Source organism: Pogoniulus pusillus, chromosome Z (genome assembly GCF_015220805.1).
Source record: "Pogoniulus pusillus isolate bPogPus1 chromosome Z, bPogPus1.pri, whole genome shotgun sequence".
NCBI classification, from domain to species: Eukaryota; Metazoa; Chordata; class Aves; order Piciformes; family Lybiidae; genus Pogoniulus; species Pogoniulus pusillus.
In genome coordinates, this window is record NC_087309.1 from 112490308 (window position 1) to 112514224 (window position 23917).

General features: G+C 47.5%; 1 protein-coding gene across 1 annotated transcript; it reads left to right on the forward strand.

Annotated features, from left to right (window-relative positions):
• The first annotated feature begins 2762 nt into the window (after positions 1-2762).
• Positions 2763-12711, forward strand: RGMB (repulsive guidance molecule BMP co-receptor b). The gene is made up of 3 exons (XM_064140460.1): positions 2763-3317; positions 6094-6605; positions 11553-12711. Exons 1-3 carry the CDS (start codon positions 3200-3202, stop codon positions 12219-12221), a joined length of 1299 nt encoding a protein of 432 aa, XP_063996530.1. The 5' UTR covers positions 2763-3199; the 3' UTR covers positions 12222-12711.
• The last annotated feature ends 11206 nt before the right edge of the window (positions 12712-23917 follow it).

The window sequence follows — 23917 nt, forward strand, 5'->3', positions numbered from 1 at the left end:
TCCAACCCTTTACCACAGAGCTCAAGGCTAGACCATGGCACCAAGTGCCACGTCCAATCCTGCCTTGAAGTGCCCCAGGGACGGCGACTCCACCACCTCCCCAGGCAGCCCATTCCAGTGTCCAATGACTCTCTCAGTGAAGAACTTTCTCCTCACCTCGAGCCTAAATCTCCCCTGGCGCAGCCTGAGGCTGTGTCCTCTCATTCTGGTGCTGGCCACCTGAGAGAAGAGAGCAACCTCCTCCTGGCCACAACCACCCCTCAGGTAGTTGTAGACAGCAATAAGGTCTCCCCTGAGCCTCCTCTTCTCCAGGCTAACCAATCCCAGCTCCCTCAGCCTCTCCTCGTAGGGCTGTGCTCAAGGCCTCTCACCAGCCTCGTCGCCCTTCTCTGGACACACTCAAGCATCTCAACGTCCCTTTTAAACTGGGGAGCCCAGAACTGAACACAGGACTCAAGGTGTGGTCTAAGCAGTGCAGAGTACAGGGGCAGAATGACCTCCTTGCTCCTGCTGACCACACCATTCCTGATGCAGGCCAGGATCCCATGGCTCTCTTGGCCACCTGGGCACACTGCTGGCTCATGTTCAGGCGGGTATCAATCAGCACCCCCAGATCCCTCTCTGTCTGGCTGCTCTCCAGCCACTCCGACCCTAGCCTGTATCTCTGCATGGGGTTGTTGTGGCCAAAGTGCAGCACCCTGCACTTGTCCCCAGCAGCAGGGGCATTCACCTTATCTTTTTTTACAGATATTTGATATGCAGGTCTTAATCTGCAAAGCATAATATCCTGTCCGTTGGGAAACCATATGCGGCACGCTATGATCAAGCACGCTGTAAGTACCCAGTGTGGCATGGGTGGGCTACCAGAGGTCTGTAATACTGTGACTTCTGCCCTCCCCTTGGGAGGATACAGAGGAGCACAGTGCTAGCTGTGGTGCCCAGGATGGCCCAGTGGGACCAATTCCTAGTTCTTCCTCCAAGGACTGGAGACGCTGCCTACAGAGAAGCACCTCAGGAATCACACATACCTCTTGGAAAATAAACCACAGTGGGCTCTGATAGTAGTTCTTGCACTGACATGTCCATTTAATTTTGCTATTTTTCTCAGTTCTGCCACAAGTATTCTTGGGAGTCCTGTCCAGTGTTCTTGGAATCCTGTCCGGGGATGAGCAGGTCACTGTGCTGGTTTGGGATGTCCCCCCCAGCCTCACCCTGACATTCGTCAGACTAACTCAGCCAGCTGGGAGTTAAGGATGAAGCAGAGATACAGGCTGGGGTCAGAGTGGCTGGAGAGCAGCCAGACAGAGAGGGATCTGGGGGTGCTGATTGATACCCGCCTGAACATGAGCCAGCAGTGTGCCCAGGTGGCCAAGAGAGCCAGTGGCATCCTGGCCTGCATCAGGAATGGTGTGGTCAGCAGGAGCAGGGAGGTCATTCTGCCCCTCTACTCTGCACTGGTTAGACCACACCTTGAGTCCTGTGTTCAGTTCTGGGCCCCCCAGTTTAGGAGGGACATTGAGATGCTTGAGCATGTCCAGAGAAGGGCAACGAGGCTGGGGAGAGGCCTTGAGCACAGCCCTACGAGGAGAGGCTGAGGGAGCTGGGATTGGTTAGCCTGGAGAAGAGGAGGCTCAGGGGAGACCTTATTGCTGTCTACAACTACCTGAGAGGAGGTTGTGGCCAGGAGGAGGTTGCTCTCTTCTCTCAGGTGGCCAGCGCCAGAACAAGAGGACACAGCCTCAAGCTACGCCAGGGGAAATTTAGGCTGGAGGTGAGGAGAAAGTTCTTCCCTGAGAGAGTCATTGGACACTGGAATGGGCTGCCCGGGGAGGTGGTGGAGTCGCCGTCCCTGGAGCTGTTCAAGGCAGGATTGGACGTGGCACTTGGTGCCATGGTCTAGCCTTGAGCTCTGTGGTGAACGGTTGGACTTGATGATCTGTGAGGTCTCTTCCAACCCTGATGATACTGTGATACTGTGAAATTTACAAGCATACATGCACAATATATATACAGACATTTACAACTATATACAAGTTAGGAGTAATACAGAACTTCAAAATCCCTCCTGAGCAGACAGACTATCCAGGAGGGCTCCTGACCAGTCCCCCACCTTCCCACCCCACCCCTTATCTCAGAAATAGCCAGGTAAAGCTCCATAAAGCCCAGAGGATAAATTTGCAGCGATCTGAGGTGAGATGTCAAAGCAGACAAGGAGTTATTAGGAACTCGTTAGATAGGGTTAGAGAGGTTTCATGCAGAGGAGTTAGGGCAAGATGCTGCCAGACACCGTCTGAAGAAGTGCCCCTAATCTTATATTTTGACTATTTATGTTCCTCAGCAGAACCGATGAGTAATATAGACATCACTAGTATTTTCTTTTCACAGCCACTGATCTCATTTCTCTCATTGAAAACACTCCAATTAGCCACAAACCAGCACAGTGGCTGCCACGAAAAAGCAGCGGCTACGGCTTGTGCCAGGATGGACCCGTCTACAGGAGGTGCCACCACTGTCTGCAGGCGACCCCTGTGTCGCTCCCGCTGAGTCCCGCATCCAGGCTTGGCCGCAGCACCGAGCCGCGCCGGAGCCCCGCGGGGAGCGCCTGCCGCCGCCTGTGCGCCTGCCGCCGCCTTCCGCCGCCGTAGGGACAGAGGAGGGGCCCTGAGGGTCGCACGGAGCTTGCCCGTGTCCTGCTGCGCCATGGGACCGGCTACAGGCGGTCGCAGCCACCCGCCCCCGGGACGGAGGTGGGGTTTGCTGCTGCGGGTGGAGGCAAGGCGGGAGGGGGAGGGCGCTAGGGACAGCCCTCCCGCTGGAGTCAGCCCTGGCCGTGTGGGCGAGGCCGCCCTGGCGCCCTGCCGTGGAGCTTGTTGGGCAGGCCGCTCAGCCAGTGGGAGGCGGCAGCTGGGGCACTGCGCTCGGCATCGCGGGACCTGCGGGCCAGGCCGGGCCGCCTCCGCCCGACTCCTTTTCCTTCGGCTTTACTCCGTTGCCCGCTCACCGACTTCTTTCCCCTTTGTGCTCGCCTCCCCTTGCCGCCATGCCACCCCGTCCCGCTCCTGCCCCGCTGCGGCCTGGCGGCTTCCGCTCGGCACTGCGCCGCTGAAGGGAACGGAGGAGGCCGTGAGGAGGCTACCCGCTCGCCGCCTCATGCCGCGGCCTTGTCCCGCCGCCAGCCTGAGCACCTGCATGGACGGGCATGGGGAGAGCTGCGCCTCGTCGCGCCGCCGGGGCTGAGCCACCGCCTTGCGGACAGCGCCAGCCGTCGCTTGTTTGCCTTGGCCTCGTCGCCGTCCTGGCGCTGCTGCTGGGATCAGGTACCGGAGTGGGCCCGAGTCCGAGGCGGGTCGCAGTGCGTGGTGCCGGGGCTGTGCGGTACCGCCTACGCGGAACCGGCGCGGAGGGAGGGTTACGCGCCTGGGTGACGCGAACCGTTGCGGGGTTGCCGGCGGTGTCAGCTTGGGCCCAGCCTGCCTGGGTACCGTGCGGAGAGTGTCATGAGTCTGCGGGAGGGAAGACTGGTGAGCGCTGGACGCGATGGGGGGGCGAAGCCGGGCAGCGCAGGGCAGTGTGGCAGCCAGCTTGAAGGCAAGGGGGACTGCCGTTCTTTTTTAGCTTCGGGTAGAGCCAGCGTTTGCTTGGCGGCTGGAAGATGGTGAGGTGGTGGAAGTATCCTACACGCTGCGGATGCCCACTAAAATAGTCTGTTTTCAACCCGCAGGTGATCTGAGTTGTAGTTCTGTGAAAACATTTCTCTCTAGCTTGAGCCCATGCTTATATTTGTAGTTGCAAGGAGAGGCAGTCCAATTTTAGTCAAATCATTAATTTGTGCCAAGAACCCACTGAAGCAGGGAGCTGATTTCGTAGTTGCAGGGAGTGTTGGAGAGACGGGTTTGTTAGACTATCGGTAACATGCTCAGCTAGACTGATTTGTATGTGATTAGGGTACTGTCACAAATCATAACTGAAGAGGAATACAGGAAAAGTAATGATCTTTGAAAGTCAGCCACTGAACTGTCATTGCCAGTGTCAGCTTTGCTTGGTACAGGTCTTCTTTTGTTTGCCTATCTGAAAACTCTGGTGGTTTTTTTCAGTGCTTTTGCAAGTCTACATGCCCCTTGAACAATTGAGAACTTTTCTGCTTATTCCTACAATTCATTGTCACATTTGAGCATAGGTTAGAGACTTCCACCTTTGTCTCTGTGTTGTCTTGGGATTTTGACAGATTAGCGTCAGCTATCCATCGCTGACAAAGCGTTTTGCTCGTTTAAACTCATGGTTTGAGTATTTGGAGTAAGTCATGTGAGTATTGAGCCACAGGAGGGTGGGCTAAGGAATAAGCAAAGAAATTGCTAATTTCGTGTTACTGCTGTGCGAGGTGCAGAAAGCTGTTTTAAAATGAGCAGCTCTACGTTGCTGTGTAGTCTGTTGTTCATTCCTTGTGTCTTAGGAGTTCAAAAACAGTTAGGCCATTAAAGTCAGACTGGACCCATGCTTGTTTTGCTTTGACAAAACACAAAACAAGTAGGAAATGTTCTAAGGAGGTGATTGAGGGCAGGGAAGAGTCTCTGTTAAGGTATGTTTTATTTTCCCCTGTTTTCACACTTGCATGTATCTTTGCAAGCATTTTTGTGGTGTTCAAAATCTGCTTTATGACAGTTGGAAATTACAGATCAATTATGTATTCATAGCTGAGTTTTAGAGGTCATAAAAGGAACAAATAGACACAGAGTGGTTTGGATGCTTGGACAGCACATAAGTCTTCATGGCTCTTTTCAGCTCTCTCTGGGTGGTAACCCAAGCTCTTCTTAGTCTGGAGTCCTCTTAGTTTTAACCCCCAGACAATGTGTGTCTGTCTTTGCTGTAGTGAGCTCTTGTTCATTTAATTTCTACTCCTCATGAGTTCCTGTGTGAAAGTTACCTACACAGTGTGAGAATATGGAAAGATGTCAGATCCTGGCAATGAGAGCTGTGCAGGAAAAGGCTTTAAAACACCACTTTGCTTCCAGGTGTAGTGGTTATGGTTTCCTTGCAGAAATCAGATGACCAGGTGAGATCTGTTTGGTTAATGTAGGCTTGAACTGTGTACCTGTTGTGTACATTGTAATACTTCAGGTTTTTGTGGTGAGAGGATTTATTTGTCTCATGTCTTACTGTTGAATTACACAGTAAGAAGTACTATTATTGCAGCACGTGGGTTCTTTAGCTGGCAATTTTCACTTCAAACAGCTGCTCTTTTTCACTTAGTCCTAGAAGGTGAGAAGTAAAGCTTTAGCTGTGACAGTACTGAAACCTGAATTTGTGGCATGTCCACATCCCTACCATCCTTTTCACCCTACTTGCTGGAGGAGAAACTTTCCATTTCATGGGGTCTGTTTTTATCTAAAGATGTATTTCTTGTTGCCTTTACCACATAACTTTTGAGGGGGAGGATTCTGCTTGTGTAAAATGTAACTCGTGTAAAGTGCTATAAGACTAAATGGAGACTTTCTAATTAACTGATTAACTGAACAAAATTGCATCACTTTGATAGCTGGGAGGAAATGCTGAGCTCATACTTGGCGGGAGTTAGTGCTTTTAATTTCCCTCTAGCAATATTAAGTCATGTATGGGTTAACAGTCTTTGAGAATTAGAATCATAGTATCATAGAATCAACCAGGTTGGAAGAGACCTCCAAGATCATCCAGTCCAACCTAGCACCCAGCCCTGTCCAATCAACTAGACCATGGCACTAAGTGCCTCATCCAGGCTTTTCTTGAACACCTGTGGAGATGGTGACTCCACCACCTCCCCTGGCAGCCCATTCCAATGCCAATCACTCCCTCTGTCAAGAACTTCCTTCTAATATCCAGTCTATACCTCTCCTGGCACAACTTGAGACTGTGTCCCCTTGTTCTGTTGCTGGTTGCCTGGGAGAAGATTGCTGTTTTTCTGCCTCCAAACCCCTTTTCTCTATGGCATAGTGTCTCCCTAGTAAGTGAGCACTGCAAGTCACCTTCAAGTTGTTTTCTGCAATACCTTTTGGTGTGGAATAGAGTATTACCATCTAAGAAGTTTGGCTGATTTCTCTCTGATGTCTGTTTTGTGCTTAGGTGACTGCCAGCTGCAAACACCTTGTCGAATTCAGAAGTGCACCGCTGACTTTGTGTCCTTAACGTCACATCTGAACTCAGCTCTTGCAGGCTTTGATGTGGAGTTCTGCAAGGCCTTGCGAGCGTACTCTGCCTGTACCTACCGTAATTCCAAAGCATGTCGTGGAAACCTAGTCTACCACTCTGCAGTGCTTGGCATCAGCGACCTCATGAGCCAGAGAAACTGTTCCAAAGATGGACCCACATCCTCTACCAACTCTGAAGAGACCCATGATCCCTGCAGTTACAGTGGCCACAAAGAAGGCAGGGAACATCAGGGAGGGGAGAAGACTTCTCCTCCTACTTACCTGTTTTGTGGCTTGTTTGGTGATCCTCATCTGAGGACTTTTAAGGATCATTTCCAGACATGCAAAGTGGAAGGTGCTTGGCCTCTTGTAGACAATGACTACTTATCAGTCCAAGTGACCAATGTGCCTGTGGTCCCAGGATCCAGTGCTACTGCTACAAACAAGGTGTGGATTGTTCTTAAGCACTGTGTATATATATAGAAGTAGAAGGCTGAGATGGCAGAGTAAGTCACTGAGTTCTTAACAGCTAAGAAGCGCAGCATCTGTGAGAATTTTCTGTGTAGTACTTTTAAGAAAGTAAAACTGTTAGTCTGAAACTTAAACCAGTTCTTTTTCTTCCCTTGTCTCTTCCCCACCACAAGAAAACCCTGCACATAGCACCACATAACCTTTTAAGGATACTAAATGTGACACTTTATAACAGTTAACAAATTGTGGCATCTATGACTTCCTCCACATTAAGTAGAATTCCTAGGCAAGATGCAAGGAAAGAGTCTAAGTCTCTGCTTTTCATAGCTGTAGCCAACAGAAAGTACTGACAGAGTGGCATGAGTTACCAAGACTCTGAGAGTTCACAACAGAGACAAGAAGGGGAAGTGCAGAGAATTGAGGTAGTGAAAAGATATGCTGGATGGCATAAACCTAAGGGTTCTGAGAGAGCTGGTGAGAGTGCACACCAAGCCACTTGCCATCATTTGTCAGCCGTCCTGGCTAAGTGGGGAGGTCTCAGCTCACTGGAGATTGGCAAACATGATGGTTGCCTATAAGAAGGGCTGAAATGAGTATCCAAGAAACTGCAGACCTGTCAGTATGTCCTTTGTGCCAGGAAAGGTCATTGAGCAAATTATGTTGAGTGGTGTTGTACAGCATGTGCTGAGGCAACCAGATGATCAGGCCCAGTCAGCATGGGTTTCTAAAGGGCAGGTCTGATGTGATGAACTTAATCTCCTATGATAAGGTGAGCCACTTAGTGGATGAGGGAAAGGTTGTGGATGTTGTTTACCTGGACTTCTGTAAAGCCTTTGATATTGTCTCTCACAGCATCCTCATGGAGAAGCTGGATAGTCATGTCTGGATGGCCAGGCCCAAACAGAGTTAGTAAATGGAGTTAAATCCAACTGGTGTCAGGTTGCAAGTGGTGCTCCCCAGAGCTCAGTTTTGGAGGCTGTTTAATGTCTTTGTCAGTTGTCTTTTTAAGGGAATTGAATGTCTGCAGAGAGGCCTGGACAAGCTGTATTGATGGGCCTCTGGCAGTTGTATGCAGTTCAGTAATCCAAATGCTGGGTCCTGCTCTTGGGTTGGAGCAGCCTCATGCAGCAGTACAGGCTTGGGGAAGAGTGGCTGGAAATCTGCCCAGCAGAAGGTGGTGTTGGTTGACAGCCTTCTGGTTATTATCAGGCACTGTTCTTGGCTTGTATCAGAAATAATGTGGACAGAAAGACAAGAAAAGTGACCATCTCTCTGTAGTCAGCACTAGTGAAATCGCATCTCAAATACTGTGTTCAGTTTTGGGACCCTCACTGCAAGAAAGACATTGAGGTGCTGGAGCATGTCCAGAGTAGAGCAATGAAGCTGGTAAAGGGTCTGGAGAATGAGTTGTGGTTATTAGGTTAGAGTCTGAGGAGAGACCCTTACTGCTCTGTACAACTACCTGAAAGGAGATTGTAGTGAGGTGGGTGTCAGTTTCTTTTCCCAGGTAACAAGTGTTATTACTGTTAGAATAAGTAAAGATAGAATGAGATGAAATGGCCTCAAGTTGTGCCAATGGAGGTGTAGATTGGGTAAAAGGAGAAACTTCTTCACTGAAAGAATTATCAGGCATTGGACCAGACTGCCTGCTGAAGTATTTGAATCACCATCTCTGAAGGTATTTAAAAGGTGTGTACATTTGTAGCTGTTAGGGTCATGGTTTAGTGGTTATCTTAGTGAGCACATGCACAAGCTAGGCATCTTCTGCAAGTGCATGAAGGTTTCCATGGACTTTGGCTTTGCATGTGCAGTATGATTTTAGTAATCTTCATTTTTGTCATTTGGATGAATTCCAAAATGAAATACTGCAAGTGCAGATCGATTGCATGGGGGATTTTTGTTGCTCAGTAGAGCTAAGCTTAGAAACTATATCTTAATGTAGTTTCTATGTCGTATCTTAAGGTTAAGTCTCTGGAATAACCCTGTTTTCATGTTTTGGAGTTTCTCTCTGCAGTAGTTTTAGAGGTCTGTATGCCTCTAGAGCACAAGGTTGATACTTTCAAAGATGCTTTCTTCATCTGAGAATTCTTGCATTTGGATTTTGCTGCCCTATGTTTAGAAAGGGCAAGTTTCTATAGAGTCAGTTAAGAGTGGTATGTGAGCAACTTTATAGGAACATTGTTATAACCCAGCCAGTGTAGAAAGTACTGTAGGTAACATGTACCTGTGTAACATGTTTAATTTGTTTGAAATAACCTTTTTTTTTTTCACTATTTAGTGCTTTCTGCTGCTGTAAGAACTTAAACAGAGAAAACTTTGCTCTAAAATGTGTTTAATCACCTTTTTCAAACAGGCTTTTGAGTATCCCTCAGTACTAGAGTGTCAGACTGAAGTAGGAGTGGATGGCTAAGGGAGGGACTTCACAGAACTCTGGTTGCTGCTCTGGGCTGTGGATTAGGATGTCATGCAACAGAAAATGCAGTATCCAAACCTAATGCTTTGAGCTTCAGTGTTTAAATATATCATTGGAAAATCTTAATGGTCTCTAATTCTGTTGCAAGATATGTGGAAGCCTTCATTTAATTACCATTCAACCTTCCTTCAGTGTGCAGTGTGAGGGTAAAGACTTCTGTTGTGCTCTTCTGTCTCTGAAATTCTGTGTGTTTCAGTCTTGCAAAGGAGGGAACTTTGTAGAGAATAGTTCAATGGCTGCTTCCTGATAAATGTTCCCCAGTGTCTTACTTAACTATTTTATCAAATAGAGAGTTCTGCGTCTTATTAAAACCATTAACTCATTTTGACTTGTTCAGGGACTGAGCAGGTGTAATGAGTTTTAATTCTGCCAAAATGTAGATCATTCTTTATGTGCAGGAAAATGGAAGTGTACTTGAGAAGGCAGGAGTGCTTCACTGTCAAAACAGGCTGAGTTAGAAGTCTGTTTTATCAAAACTTATGCTATCTAAATACAAGATTTAATTTACTGCATGAGACTCCAAATTATGTGCAGAAATACTGATCACAGATCTTGTTTGTTTTTTTCCTCTGGGTTGCTGAGCTTTCCTCACTAAGCACTGAGTTGTGAGGTGGTCTTTACAGCAACAAGGGCACCTATGCATTTTCTGAATGTTTGGGTGTAGGCATTCAAGCTTAGCTATGGTCCTACAGGCCAAATGCTTACCAAAATGCTTGGCTAGAGATGATCTCAAGCTGGCTGTATAACTGATGGATGCAAACAAACAAAATAGGAAAAAAATCCAATCAGACAGCATCAGTAAGAATGTACAAAATTAAAATAGCAATTGTTATCTTTGCGTGAGACAGAAAGACTGACTGGGACAAACCAAACCGTGAAAACTAGTGTCAAACCATTTAGGAGTGTTTTTGCAATGGGAGAAGGGAAAACTTTGAACTGGTACAGAGAGGTGAGGCTAACAAGGGTAGAGGCTTTATTCAGATTGCCTGTGGTCAGCTGCTTAACCAGGAAACAAAAGCAGAGGCATGCTGGTTAACCAAAACGAAAATGTGAGGTTCCCACAGAGCAGGTTTCAAGGAAAAAGTGTAATCTTAGATTAGATTGAAAATGCTTTCTAATATGTTTTGGAGTACTGAATCTTATAGCAGACTGCTTAAACCATAGACCGTAAGTAATTTTGATGTATACAATTAGTGGTGAAAGTAGTAATTAAAATACCTGTTCGTGATGCAGAATTCCTTTTGACCTTTTGTGCTAGCTTGAGGCTAGCTGGAATGTTTTGGTGAGAAGAACTATATCACAGGCTGTGAAAGAGAAACAGTGGTGATGTCTACTGCACTCACAGGCTTGCTGAGATGTATAGAAACAGGAGTATAAGCATTGATAAGGCAGTTTGGGCACAGCCTGGGCTTTGAGCTGCATTTCTCTCTAACCTCGCCTTCCGTCTCTCTGATTAATCCACTTACTTCCTATCCCCCCTGGCCGACCCTCCATTCTTCCTTGGGGCACAAGGCAATGTCTGTGGTAAAGTAGAGGGGTGGGAGAAGGTGGAAGGGTGGTTGGGAGCCCCTCCTGGGGACTCAGGTTTCTGGGAGGGCTGTTGTGCTTCTCTATTACCTTTTACCTTGCATATTTCTGTATCTAACTGTATATGCTGTAAATATCTGCTTGTACATTGAGCTAAGCTGTGAATAATAAGCTTCATTCAATTTCCAGAGCCAGCTGAAGCTAGTCTGGGTGATTTCCAAAGTGTAGGGGGGCGGGGAACACCCAAAACATCACACCCTACCAAGAGGTCACTCCTCTGTGAACTGTAAAGGAAGCAGCATACATATCTTTAGCATTTATATGTGATTCCTCAATATACTTTTTATTTTAAGAAAAGCCAATGGGCATTCCAAACTTGGTCTGCCTGATAGCCTAATGATTCTCTTTATGTGAGACTGGAGGACTGTTCCTGTTTTGGCTTAAATCTTAAAAGCTCCTGGTTTCAGTGTTGGAATCACTCTTCAAAGGCATGTCTTTCAGTCTTGCTCTGTTTCTCTATGTCCACATTTTCTAGCAGCATTCTAGGACTAATAGAAACAGGAGCCCTAAGTAGTTATTTGACTGTCTTTCCTTCTTGGTCATGCATTTCTTGTATCGCCTGACTGCTTGTTGTGTTCATAGCTCATAAAGCACTAAACACACCATTGCTTTTAAAGTAGTTTCACACAGTTAATCCTGGCAACCTATTCAGCAAGTGTACAAGGGTCATACAGTCACTATGAAAGGAGTGATGAAAATATTGTGAATGGGAGAAGCTGAGTGGGTGTGAGTTGGTAACAACTATTAAACTCTAAAGTAGTGAGCAGTCCCAGATAGGTTCTGCTTCAAAATGAAAGGGGATTGAAATGACGATGTTTTTTTTTTCCCCCACTAACTTTGCATTTTGTTTGATTCCCTTCCAGATAACTATTATCTTTAAACCATACCAAGACTGTACAGATCAGAAAGTATACCAGGCAGTGACTGATGACTTGCCTGCCGCTTTTGTTGATGGCACAACAAGTGGAGGTGATGGAAACACCAAGAGCTTGCAAATTGTGGAGAAAATCAGTGGCAAATACGTTGAAATGGATGCCAGGTACATTGGGACTACAGTGTACATACGCCAGCTTGGGCACTACTTAACTTTGGCCATTCGCATGCCTCAAGAGTTGGTCATGGCCTATGAGGAGAGCCAGGATCTGCAGCTCTGTGTGAATGGTTGCCCTTCAAGTGAACGTATTGATGGCAGTGGCCACTTAACATCGCCTCTTAGGGGGCAGTTGCTCCCTCATGGCAGTACTTCTCATCCCTGGTCAGTGTACACGCTGGAATCTGCCACCACTAAATGCCACGAGAAGATGTTGGTGAAGGACATCTATTTTTACTCATGCATATTTGACCTGCTCACCACTGGTGACACTAATTTCACAGCTGCAGCTCACAGTGCCTTGCAGGACGTGGAGGCACTGCACCCCAGAAGGGAACACTGGCATATCTTTCCCAGCAGTAGAGGTGGTAGCGTGGGCAAAGATAGCAAATTCTTTGTGTGTTTTGGACTTCTGTGCTTGATCCTAGTTGCGTTTCCATAGAGGCTTTTTGTCTCTAACAAAGTTCTGAAGTATATATTGTCATAATATATTGAGTAAAGATGGGTTTGTATGTGTATATATACCATATCTATGAAGGGGTGGTTTGTCTTTGGGCACCCACCAGATTGTACATGTTGCATTGACTGTTTTCAGGTGTGTTTTATGTAGTGCTCTTATTTATTTCTTTTCCATTTGTTGAAATGTTTTATAATGTCCTTGTGTTGGGGCCTGATAAAAGCACTTTATTTTTTTATATATATTAAATATTTATGTGTGTACCTGAATATTATGTATTGTACATATAAACATCTGCAAACAATACTGAGTGCTCCCTCTAAGTGCTGCTTCCTGACTATTTTTTTCTGTAAACTGAATTTTTTTGGTGGTGTTTATATATAATTTCTTCTAGAGACAACATGTTTCTAGTCCTGTAATGCCATTGGTGATTTTTCTGGGATCATTCATTAAAATTGCTAAGAATTGGGTCGTATTCTGTCCGTCAAACAAATGCCCATCACTTCTGTGGAAGGAGAATTTGTATTGCTTCCCATTATCTCAGGTGGTCACCTTGGATTGCATGAATTACAGAACCTTTTTTGTGATTCTGGCATTTCCTTGTTTCATGGCCTGAGTTTTGAAATAGGAAGAGAAGATGTGTTGAAGGGACACTTCCATAGCTTTATAGCACCGGTGGGGAAGGTAATTTTGTAATGTTCTAGTTGTAAGCATGTAACTGTTACAGCTGCCTTCTAACCTTCCCCGGGATGGACCATAAAAATTTCAAGCCTGAATTCAGTCCCTTGCTTAGGTAGGTGAACATGAGCCAGCAGTGTGCCCAGGTGGCCAAGAGAGCCAGTGGCATCCTGGCCTGCATCAGGAATGGTGTGGTCAGCAGTAGCAGGGAGGTCATTCTGCCCCTCTACTCTGCACTGGTTAGACCACACCTTGAGTCCTGTGTTCAGTTCTGGGCCCCCCAGTTTAGGAGGGACATTGAGATGCTTGAGCGTGTCCAGAGAAGGGCGACGAGGCTGGTGAGAGGCCTTGAGCACAGCCCTACGAGGAGAGGCTGAGGGAGCTGGGATTGGTTAGCCTGGAGAAGAGGAGGCTCAGGGGTGACCTTATTGCTGTCTACAACTACCTGAGGGGTGGTTGTAGCCAGGAGGAGGTTGCTCTCTTCTCTCAGGTGGCCAGGACCAGAACAAGAGGACACAGCCTCAGGCTGCACCAGGGGAAATTTAGGCTGGAGGTGAGGAGAAAGTTCTTCCCTGAGAGAGTCATTGGACACTGGAATGGGCTGCCCAGGGAGGTGGTGGAGTCGCCGTCCCTGGAGCTGTTCAAGGCAGGACTGGACGTGGCACTTGGTGCCATGGTCTGGCCTTGAGCTCTGTGGTAAAGGGTTGGACTTGATGATCTGTGAGGTCTCTTCCAACCTTGGTGATACTGTGATAATTCTATCCGTCCCTTCAGGGAGGAGGAGGAAATGAGGCTTCAGACTGACTGTTTTTACTGAAGAGCTAGGCTTAAGAATGGTTTTGTGGCCTGGAGGTTGCTTTTGTTTAGTACTGTATATACTGCAAGAAGGGCAAGATTTAGAAGGTGCTGCAATAAGCAGATCTCCAAGACAGGCTTTAGACTGTTGGAAGTGCTAAGGCTCAGGTAGTATTTGCCATTTTTAACCGAACTTGAGCTGGTCTTTGCCTTCCTGGAGACAGACTTCATGCATAGAATGAAAGTTCCTACTTTTTAAGAAGACTTTTGGGTAGGTTAAGGACTGGTTTGCTGGTAAGGACAGCAGTAGCCTTCTCAAATAAACTAATTAATTTCTTGGATGGATGATGACCTACAAATGCTACTCTGGTAATATTTGAGATTAAAGTGAGAACAGAATTGAGGTTGAGGTTAAGACTGGGCTAGGGGCAGGTTGTTCTGTCTGGGCTGTCCAATGGTGCTGTTTCAGATGAGTTAGAATTAAGGATTTATGGTGTCTCTGAAAATGTAGCTCCTGTAGTTTCATAGAATCATAGAATGTTTCAGGTTGAAAGGAACCTTGAAGGTGTAATAGTATGGGCAGGATCTATTCCAAGATTAATATAGTTTATTAATTTTGATATTTAGCAATCTTGCCACAGACCATCATTTTTAATAGCAATAGATTCTTTGCACAGTCATGGAAAGTATTACACAGAGAGAAATAAACAGGGAATCTAAACCACTTAAGAAATAACTACCAACAATATAACAAACAGTAATTATTTAGGAAAGAGAATCTTGTGGCCAATATGCTGCTTGCTCATGAGGGAGACCTGAGAGGCTCCTTTCTGCTAAGGCAGAAGGCACAACAGAATTCAGCTGTTGTGAGTAAATATTCATAAGCCTCCCTAATATTGCCAGATTTTCCCAGGGTGAACTACAGTTTCCAGGAAGTACCCAAACAGCAAAAGTTCTGTTAGTGTCTTGGTAGCTGTTGAGGCTTCTATATCTTCCCAGGCTCTAACAGTTTGGAGAGGAGGAGCCTTAGAGGTGACCTCATCAGTGTTTATAAAGATGTAAAGGGTGAGTGCCAAGAGGCTGGAGCCAGGCTCTGCTGGGTGATGCCTGATGACAGGACAAGAGGCAGCTGTTGGAAGTTGAGGCATAGGAAGTTCCATGTGAATGAGGAGGACTTTTTTTTTCACTGTGAGGATGACAGAAGACTGCAACAGGCTGCCTACGGGGTTTGTGAAGTCTCCCCCTCTGGAACTACATCCCACCTGGATGCATTCCAGTGTGATCTGGTATAGGTGATCCTGCTGGGGCAGGGGGGCTGGACTGGATGATCTTTAGAGGTCACTTGCAGCCCCTGACATTCTGTGATTGTACTTCCTTGGAGATACTTGTTTTTCCCTCTGCTAAATTAGCTCTGTAATGAAATGTATGACCATCAGCTGCAAACTAGGCCAGTTTCTTAGAGAAATGGTGTGTGAGGAACTAACAAGGGAACAAACCTCTCAGGCTCCCACTTGTATGGTTCCTTTACAGAGTTGGTGGAGATTCTCAAAAGAACTTTCAACACAGTAGTCTAGTATTGCTGCTTCCATCTCAAGAGACATCACGCGTTGGGGGCTCCAGGACTGCACACTACTCCAGGTGGGGTCTGATGAGAGCAGAACCAAGGGACAGAATCCCCTCCCTTGCCCTTCTGGCCATGCTGCTCTTGCTGCAGCCCAGCACACAGTTGCTGTCTGGGCTGCACTCACACTGCAGGCTCATGTTGACCTTTTCACCACCCAGACCCCCCAGGTCCTTTTCCTCAGGGCTGCTCTCAGCCATTCCCCACCCAGCCTGGATTTGTGCTGGGATTGGGCTGACCCAGGTGCAGGACTTACACTTGACCTTGTTGAATGTCATGAGGTTGGCCTGGGCTCACCTCTCCAGCCTGTTCAGGTCCCTCTGGATGGATCCTTTCTCTCTTGCAAGTCGACTGTGACACTCATCTTGGTGTCACCTGCAGACTTGCTGAGGGTACACTAAATTCCTCTGGCCACATCACTGACACAGATGTTAAACAGCACTGGTGCCAGCACCGACCCCTGAGGGAGCCACTTGGCACTGGCCCCTGGGTGGGCATTGTGCCTCTGATCGCCACTCTCTGTGTGTGACTATCCAGCCAATTCCTTACCCAGCAGTGCTCCACCCATCAAGCCCATGCTTTCCTGCTTTGGTGATCAGGATGTCATGTGGGACAGAGTCAAATGCCTTAGGTCGAGGTAGATGAAGTCTGCTGCCCTTCCCTTGTCCACCATTGCTGTGACTTCATCATAAAAAGCCACTCACTATGTCAGGCATGATCTGCCCTCAGTGAATCCATTTCTGGTTATCACCAATCACCTCTGCTTTCTTTTCCATTTGCCTTAGCAGAGCCTTCAGGAGGATCTGCTCCATGATCTTGCCAGGCACAGAGGTGAGACTGACTGGTCTGTAGTTCCCAGGGTCTTCCTTTCCCCCCTTCTTTAAGATGGGTGTTATGTTTGCCCTTTTCCAGTCAGCAGGAACTTAAGCAGTCTGCCAGGACCTCTCAAACATGATGGGCAGTGGTTTAGTAACTTCATCTGCCAGTTCCCTCAGGGCTTGTGGGTGGATCTCGTCAGGCCCCATGGACTTGTGCATGTTCAGATTCCTTAGGTGCTCACAAACATGATCTTCAGTTGTAGATTTTCCTGCTCCCAGGCTTTGCTCTCTGGGACTTGGACATTGTGGTTTGAGTCCACCCTCCCCTGCAAAGGCAGGATCTCCTAGGGTAGTTCACACAGGAATGCATCCAGGTGGGTTTGGAAAGTCTCCACACAAGGAGACTCCACAGCCTCTCTTGGGCAGCCTTTTCCTGGGCTCCATCACCCTCACTGTAAAGAAGTTTCTCCTCGTGTTGAGCTGAAACCTTCTCTGCTCCTTGGCTTATTGCTGCTGACCATGGAAAAGAGATTGGCCCCAGGCACTTAACAGCCACCCCTCAGATATTTGTACACATTGATCAGATCTCAGCCTTCTCTAGACTAAACAGCCACAGGTTTCTCAGACAGAATGCATGGTTTGAGAACAAGCAGCCTCTTGTTCTTATATTCAAGGCCCTTCTGTAGTCGGTTTCCTTTCAAACTGCTGCTGTACTGCCAGGAAATTTATCACCAACAATTTACATTCTCTTACCTTAGCAGTATGGATATCAAACATGAGTTTTAAGGATATGCTAATGGCTCCTTCCTTACTTACAGCCTGAACTGAAGCAATGAATATTCATAGAATCACAGAATCAACCAGGTTGGAAGAGAGCTCCAAGGTCATCCAGTCCAACCTAGCACCCAGCCCTGTCCAATCAACCAGACCATGGCACTAAGTGCCTCAGCCAGGCTTTTCTTCAACACCTCCAGAGACAGCAACTCCACCACCTCCCTGGGCAGCCCATTCCAATGCCAATCACTCTCTCTGCCAACAACTTCCTCCTAACATCCAGCCTAGACCTCCCCTGGCACAACTTGAGACTGTGTCCCCATGCTCTATTGGTGGTTGCCTGGGAGAAGAAAACAACCCCACCTGGCTACAGTGTCCCTTCAGGTAGTTGTAGACAGCAATGAGATCACCCCTGAGCTTCCTCTTCTCCCGGCTGCACACCCCCAGCTCCCTCAGGCTCTCCTCACAGGGTTTGTGTTGAATGTGTCCAGAGAATGTTACTAAGGCTGGGGAGGAGGCTGGAGCGCAGCCTTGTGAGGAGAGGCTGAAGGAGCTGGGGGTGTGCAGCCTGGAGAAGAGGAGGCTCAGGGGGCACCTTATTACTCTTTACAGCTACCTGAAGGGAGGCTGTAGCCAGGTAGGGTTGGTCTCTTCTGCCACAAACCCAGTGACAGAATAAGAGGACACAGCCTCAACCAGGGCAGGTTTAGGCTGGAGGTTAGGAAGTGCCATGGTCTAGTTGACTGGCTAGGGCTGGGTGCTAGGTTGGAGTGGCTGATCTTGGAGGTCTCTTCCAACCTTGTTGATTCTATGATTCTATGAAAAAACAAGCTGGGATTTAATTAAATTTGCTGTTCAAATAAAACTTTGTCATGGAGAAACCTGCAATGAAATATCTCATGGTGAATAAAAGCTGTACAAGAATGATCTCCTTTAGTGTTTTCAGTCTTGCCCATCTTCCAAAGTAGTGGTGAAGTAATTTCCTACCAAGAAAAGCTGCTGCCACCGAACACAGCATCAAGAATAACACTGTGCTGGTTTGAGGCTCATTGGAATATTCTAATGAGAGAAATTAGATCATTGGTTGTAAACAGAAAGTAATGATGAGGTCTGTATTATTCATTGGTTTGGGGGTTGGTCTCTTCTGCCAGGCAACCAGCAACAGAACAAGGGGACACAGTCTCAAGTTGTGCTGGGGGAAGTATAGGCTGGATGTTAGGAGGAAGTTGTTGGCAGAGAGAGTGATTGGCATTGGAATGGGCTGCCCAGGGAGGTGGTGGAATTGTTGCCTCTGGAGGTGTTGAAGCAAAGCCTGGCTGAGGCACTTAGTGCCATGGTCTGGTTGATTGGTTAGGGCTGGGTGCTAGGTTGGACTGGATGATCTTGGAGGTCTCTTCTAACCTGGTTGATTCTATGATTCTAAAAGGGATGAAAAGCCAAAGTTTAAAAGATTTGTCACTCTTTTTTTCCCTGATCTCATCACTTCTCTAATAGAACCCTAGAATCAGTCAGGATTGGCAGGGATCACAAGGATCATCTGGTTCCAACCCCCCTGCCATGGACAAGGACACCTCACATTAGATCAGACTCCAGGGATGAGGCTTCCACCACCTACCTGGGCAACCTGCTCCAAGGGTCTCACCACCCTCCTGGTGAAGAACTTATTCCTAACATCCAGTCTGAATCTACTTATTTTTAGCTTTGTTCCATTCCCCTCAGTCCTATCACTACCTGACATCCTCCTAAAAAATCCCAACCCAGCTTTCTTGTAGGGCCCCTGAAGATACCGAAAAGTCACAAGAAGGTCACCTCAGAACCTTCTTTCCAGACTGAACAGCCCCAACTCCTTCAGTCTCTCCTCACAGGAAAGGTGCTCCAGCTCTCTGATCATCCTCATGGCCCTTCTCTGGACACCTTCCAGCACATCCATATCCCTCTTGTAGCAGGGGCTCCAGAACTGGACACAGTACTCCAGGTGGGGTCTTACCAGTGTGGAGTAGAAGGGGAGGATTGCTTCCCTCAACTTGCTGGCCCCATGTCTCTTGCTGCAGCCCAGGATCTGGTTGGTTCTCTGGGTGGCAAGAGCAGACTGACAGCTCATACTGAGCTTCTATTAACCCTAATTATTAACCACTATTAGTATCTCCCATTAACATCAGTTATCAGACAAGAAGTAAGCTTTGCTGACTGTTTTTCTGTCTAGGAGGGGGAGAGGGTGGCTCTAAGCCCCTTCCTGGCTTCTTTTGTCTGGGAGGGAGTTTGTGTTTCTGTGTTCTTTCTCCATTGTATATAATTCTAAATAGATGTACATATATTGTGTGTTATGCTTGTAAATTTAGCTTTGCTGTAAACAGAGCTTCATCTTCTGCTGGTCTGGTAAACTACAGTGTGTGTCTGTGGATTCCTTAACCCATTGCATTCAACATGCCTTGAGCCATTACAAACACTGGCAATTGAAACAGCTCCTTGAAAAGCACTGCTACAGGACTTCGTCCTTGGGACTGCAAGTTTGCAGATGACACCAAGCTGGGGGCAGATGTGGCTGGGTTGGAGGGCAGAAGGGCTCTGCAGCAGGACCTTGACCGCCTGGACAGATGGGCAGAGTCCAATGGGATGGCATTCAATAGCTCCAAGTGCAGGGTGCTGCACTTTGGCCACAACAACCCCATGCAGAGATACAGGCTGGGGTCGGAGTGGCTGGAGAGCAGCCAGACAGAGAGGGATCTGGGGGTGCTGATTGATACCTGCCTGAACATGAGCCAGCAGTGTGCCCAGGTGGCCAAGAGAGCCAGTGGCATCCTGGCCTGCATCAGGAATGGTGTGGTCAGCAGGAGCAGGGAGGTCATTCTGCCCCTGTACTCTGCACTGCTTAGACCACACCTTGAGTACTGTGTTCAGTTCTGGGCCCCCCAGTTTAGGAGGGACATTGAGATGCTTGAGCATGTCCAGAGAAGGGCGACGAGGCTGGGGAGAGGCCTTGAGCACAGCCCTATGAGGAGAGGCTGAGGGAGCTGGGATTGGTTAGCCTGGAGAAGAGGAGGCTCAGGGGAGACCTTATTGCTGTCTACAACTACCTGAGAGGTGGTTGTGGCCAGAAGGAGGTTGCTCTCTTCTCTCAGGTGGCCAGCACCAGAACAAGAGGACACAGCCTCAGGCTGCACCAGGGGAGATTTAGGCTGGAGGTGAGGAGAAAGTTCTTCACTGAGAGAGTCATTGGACACTGGAATGGGCTGCCCAGGGAGGTGGTGGAGTTGCTGTCCCTGGGGCTGTTCAAGGCAAGATTGGACGTGGCACTTGGTGCCATGGTCTAGCCTTGAGCTCTGTAGTAAAGGGTTGGACTTGATGATCTATGAGGTCTCTTCCAACCTTGGTGATACTGTGATACTGTGACTTCACACTTTAAGTGGGAACCCTGAACTTTAAAGGCTCTGAAGGTGGTAACACCCATCTGTTAATGACAAAACATGACATAGGGAAACATACATCTGATCTCCAAAAAGGAAGACAGTTGTTACAGGTATTCATCCTCAGTAAAGAGTCCATGCTCTAGGTTGCCATCTGTCTCCAAGGGCAGCTGAGGCACAATCCTTTTCAGGAGCCTCATATTTCTGTAGAAACTGACATCTGTTGGATGGAGTAATACTGAATGCAGTGATTTTATAGAATTGTCTGCCTGTGGTACAGCTACTGGAATATTATACAGTGGAACACAAGCCATGGACAGGTGAGAGTGCACGAGTTCAGAAGCACTGACAGAGGTTGGAATGACCGTAGAGATAAGGTGTAACAAATGTAAGGCTGGAGTCTGTGGTTTTCTTCTATCTCTGCTGACAGAACTGCTCCAGACACAATATATGTGTTGCTGAGAGAATACACCTTGAGTACTGTGTCCAGTTCTGGGCTCCTCAATTCAAGAGAGATGTTGAGGTGCTGGAGCATGTCTAGAGAAGGGCAACAAAGCTGGTGAGGGGCCTGGGGCACAAACCCTATGAGGAGAGGCTGAGGGAGCTGGGGGTGTGCAGCCTGGAGAAGAGAAGGCTCAGGGGTTACCTCATTGCTGTCTACAACTACCTGAAGGGAGGTTGTAGCCAGGTGGGGGTTGGTCTCTTCTGCCAGGCAACCAGCAACAGAACAAGGGGACACAGTCTCAAGTTGTGCTGGGGGAAGTATAGGCTGGATGTTAGGAGGAAGTTGTTGGCAGAGAGAGTGATTGGCATTGGAATGGGCTGCCCAGGGAGGTGGTGGAGGCACCGTCCCTGGAGGTGTTGAAGAAAAGCCTGGATGAGGCACTTAGTGCCATGGTCTGGTTGACTGGCTAGGGCTGGGTGCTAGGTTGGACTGGATGATCTATGAGGTCTCTTCCAACCTGGTTGATTCTATGATTCTATGATTAGTGTGTAATCCTAATGTAGCCCTAACACAAATGTATGTAACCAATCAGAGTCTAACATGACTTGCAACCTCCTTACGTAGCCTTCTGATAGAAAGTATATAAGCCCATGTTTGGGGTGCAATAATCAGATCTGGATTTGGAACTTGCTTATGTTAAGCGTACCCCATCTCTTCCGTTATCCATGGTAAACAGCCTTTTGTGGTTGGTACTTGGTATCCTTCTCATTAACAGTGAAAAGGTCTCAAGGCCTCTTTCTCAGCAATACTGAAAAGCTCTCAGAAAGCAGAAGCTGTTTGACTGCTGCTCAGACACCAGTATGTCTGCACTGAAGATGAAAACAGAGAAAATGGGGAAGACATTGAGGCAGTAAATACTGATGTTAACAAGGCAGCTGATGAACTAATGGCAGCCAGTCAGAGCACACATTTCTCAGTCCTTAAAACATGCATCTTTTGATGTGCTTTTTCAGACTGGCCAATAATCCATTCTTTTTAAGTAGTTCTGGTAATGGTAGACCAGAATTATGTGAGAGGATGAAGATGGAAATCTCACAACTTCAATGCACAAGCATAGGAAACAAATGAATCTTCAATCAACAGCCATGAGTTCTCTTGGACGTCAGCAGAATCCTTACTTCTCACAACCTCTTATGCACAGGCACCATTGCTATGTGATAGGTGCTTTGGAATTGGATGTATTCCATCAAGACTCTTCGTTACATGAACACAAGGATCAAATCTGCATGCCTGCAGAATGAATTACCAGTGGCTTGTTTGCAGAGAATATGGGATTCTCCAAGTAGCAGGATACTCCGTAACACTCAGACTCACAAGCAATGGAGGCTACTTCCACCACCAAACTTTATACTCAAGACTCAACTGAATTCAGAAGGGGAAAATTTAAACTGCTGAAAATTTGATTTGGAAATATGCAAGTATGACCAAAAAAAATTTAACACAGCCTAAGGAGGCTAATTAGCAAAGATCCTAATCATCACAGCCACCACAGTGGCTTACTTCTACTTTTTGAGACCTGAGAGCTTCCACAATAATGATGCAGATTAACCATGTCACACTGGACATGCTCAGCCACCGTGCTGTAATACAGCACTGATGGTGAACCAGGTTGAGTGGGACAGGTGAACGGGTCGACTTGTGCACTACTGTGCTAGTTTGAAGCTAGCTAGAATGTTTTGGTGAAAAGAACAAGATTACAGGCTGTGAAAGGGAAACAATGGTGATGTCTACTTCACTCACAGGCTTGCTGAGAGGTAAAAGAGCAAGAATCCAAACATAGATAAGGGAGTTGCTCTCTGTCTGGGCTGTGGGCTGCATTGCTCTCTAACCTCACCTATCGTCTCTCTGATTAATCCACTTGCTTCCTAACCCCCCCAGCCAACTCTCCATTCTTCCTTGGGCACAAAGTAATGTCTGGGGTAAGGTAGAGGGGAAGGAGAAGGGTGGTTGGGAGCCCATCCTGGGGACTCAGGTTTCTGGGAGGGGAGTTGTGTTCCTGTATTACATTTTCCCTTGTATATCATTGCCTATAACTGTATATACTGTAAATATCTGCTTGCATATTGTGCTAAGCTGTAAATATAAACTTCATTCAATTTCCAGAGCCAGCTGAGCCTAGTCTGGGTGATTTACAAAGTGTGTGTGTGTGGGGGTGGGTAACACCCAAACCATCACAACTAGCCAAGCAGTAAGAACCAGTCAGTGGCTTGAGATGCTCCAACTTGTAGACTTCCACTGCTGGAAGCTGAAGATGCATGGCACACCTTACTGACATACCACTCCAATGACTTCCATTTCATCAATATACTTCAAAAGCAGAACAGCTCAAACCCTTCCAGTATCCTGAGAAGGTGGAAGAGCCAAGAAATGAAACAGCATTAAATTAACCGGTCCCAGCCTATACGAAATAAACTTAGAACTTGATGTGCATCACCTGTGCCTTCAGTGAGATCCCACCAGATACTTGTCCTGGAGTCCTGTACCCCTAAATTCTTCTCCTGCCCGGACTTCGGGGGGAAAGGGGAAAAGCCACCTGGTTTCCCTCCCCCCTTGCCTGCCCTGCAGCCGTGAAGGGGGGGAGGACTGCCCCGTGAAGGGGGGGCGACTGCCCCATGAGTTCCCGCGCTGGAGCCAGGCTGGGATTGGCCGTGCGCTTTCGCGCCTAAGGTGTGGTAACTCTGCCCTTTGTCTAGCCAAGGTTATAACTATTGGGGGTCTTCCCACCTTTGGGGTTCCCGCTTGGAGTTTGCCTGTGCCTGGACATATGTGTCTGCCTGAGCTCACACGCTCCCCTGTGCCTGGACTGCAGAGAGACCTCCAGGGATTTGCTTTCCTATTGACACCTTTGTGTGCCTAACGACCCTTAACGACCTCTTAACGATTCACCTGCAGCAGCTGGAGGAGGAAGACAGACCGCACGAGCCAGCCTGAGTGAGTTATTTGGCTTAGCTTAATTTAGTAAGAAACAGCTATTAATTAATAGCTGAGTCCTTTTCCAACTTCTGACTTCCAAGATAGTCAGATTATTGATGGTATCCTTGTAGGTCAATTCTCATGCAACTGAATCTGCTTATTAAACTAAATTA

What these genes read in the sequence shown, in the direction of transcription:
- RGMB (XM_064140460.1), top strand. Translation starts at nt 3,200, where the DNA reads ATGGGGAGAGCTGCGCCTCGTCGCGCCGCCGGGGCTGAGCCACCGCCT. An exon ending in GGCGCTGCTGCTGGGATCAG is followed by an intron (nt 3,318 to 6,093) that starts GTACCGGAGTGG and finishes TTTTGTGCTTAG; the next exon opens with GTGACTGCCAGCTGCAAACA. An exon ending in GTGCTACTGCTACAAACAAG is followed by an intron (nt 6,606 to 11,552) that starts GTGTGGATTGTT and finishes ATTCCCTTCCAG; the next exon opens with ATAACTATTATCTTTAAACC.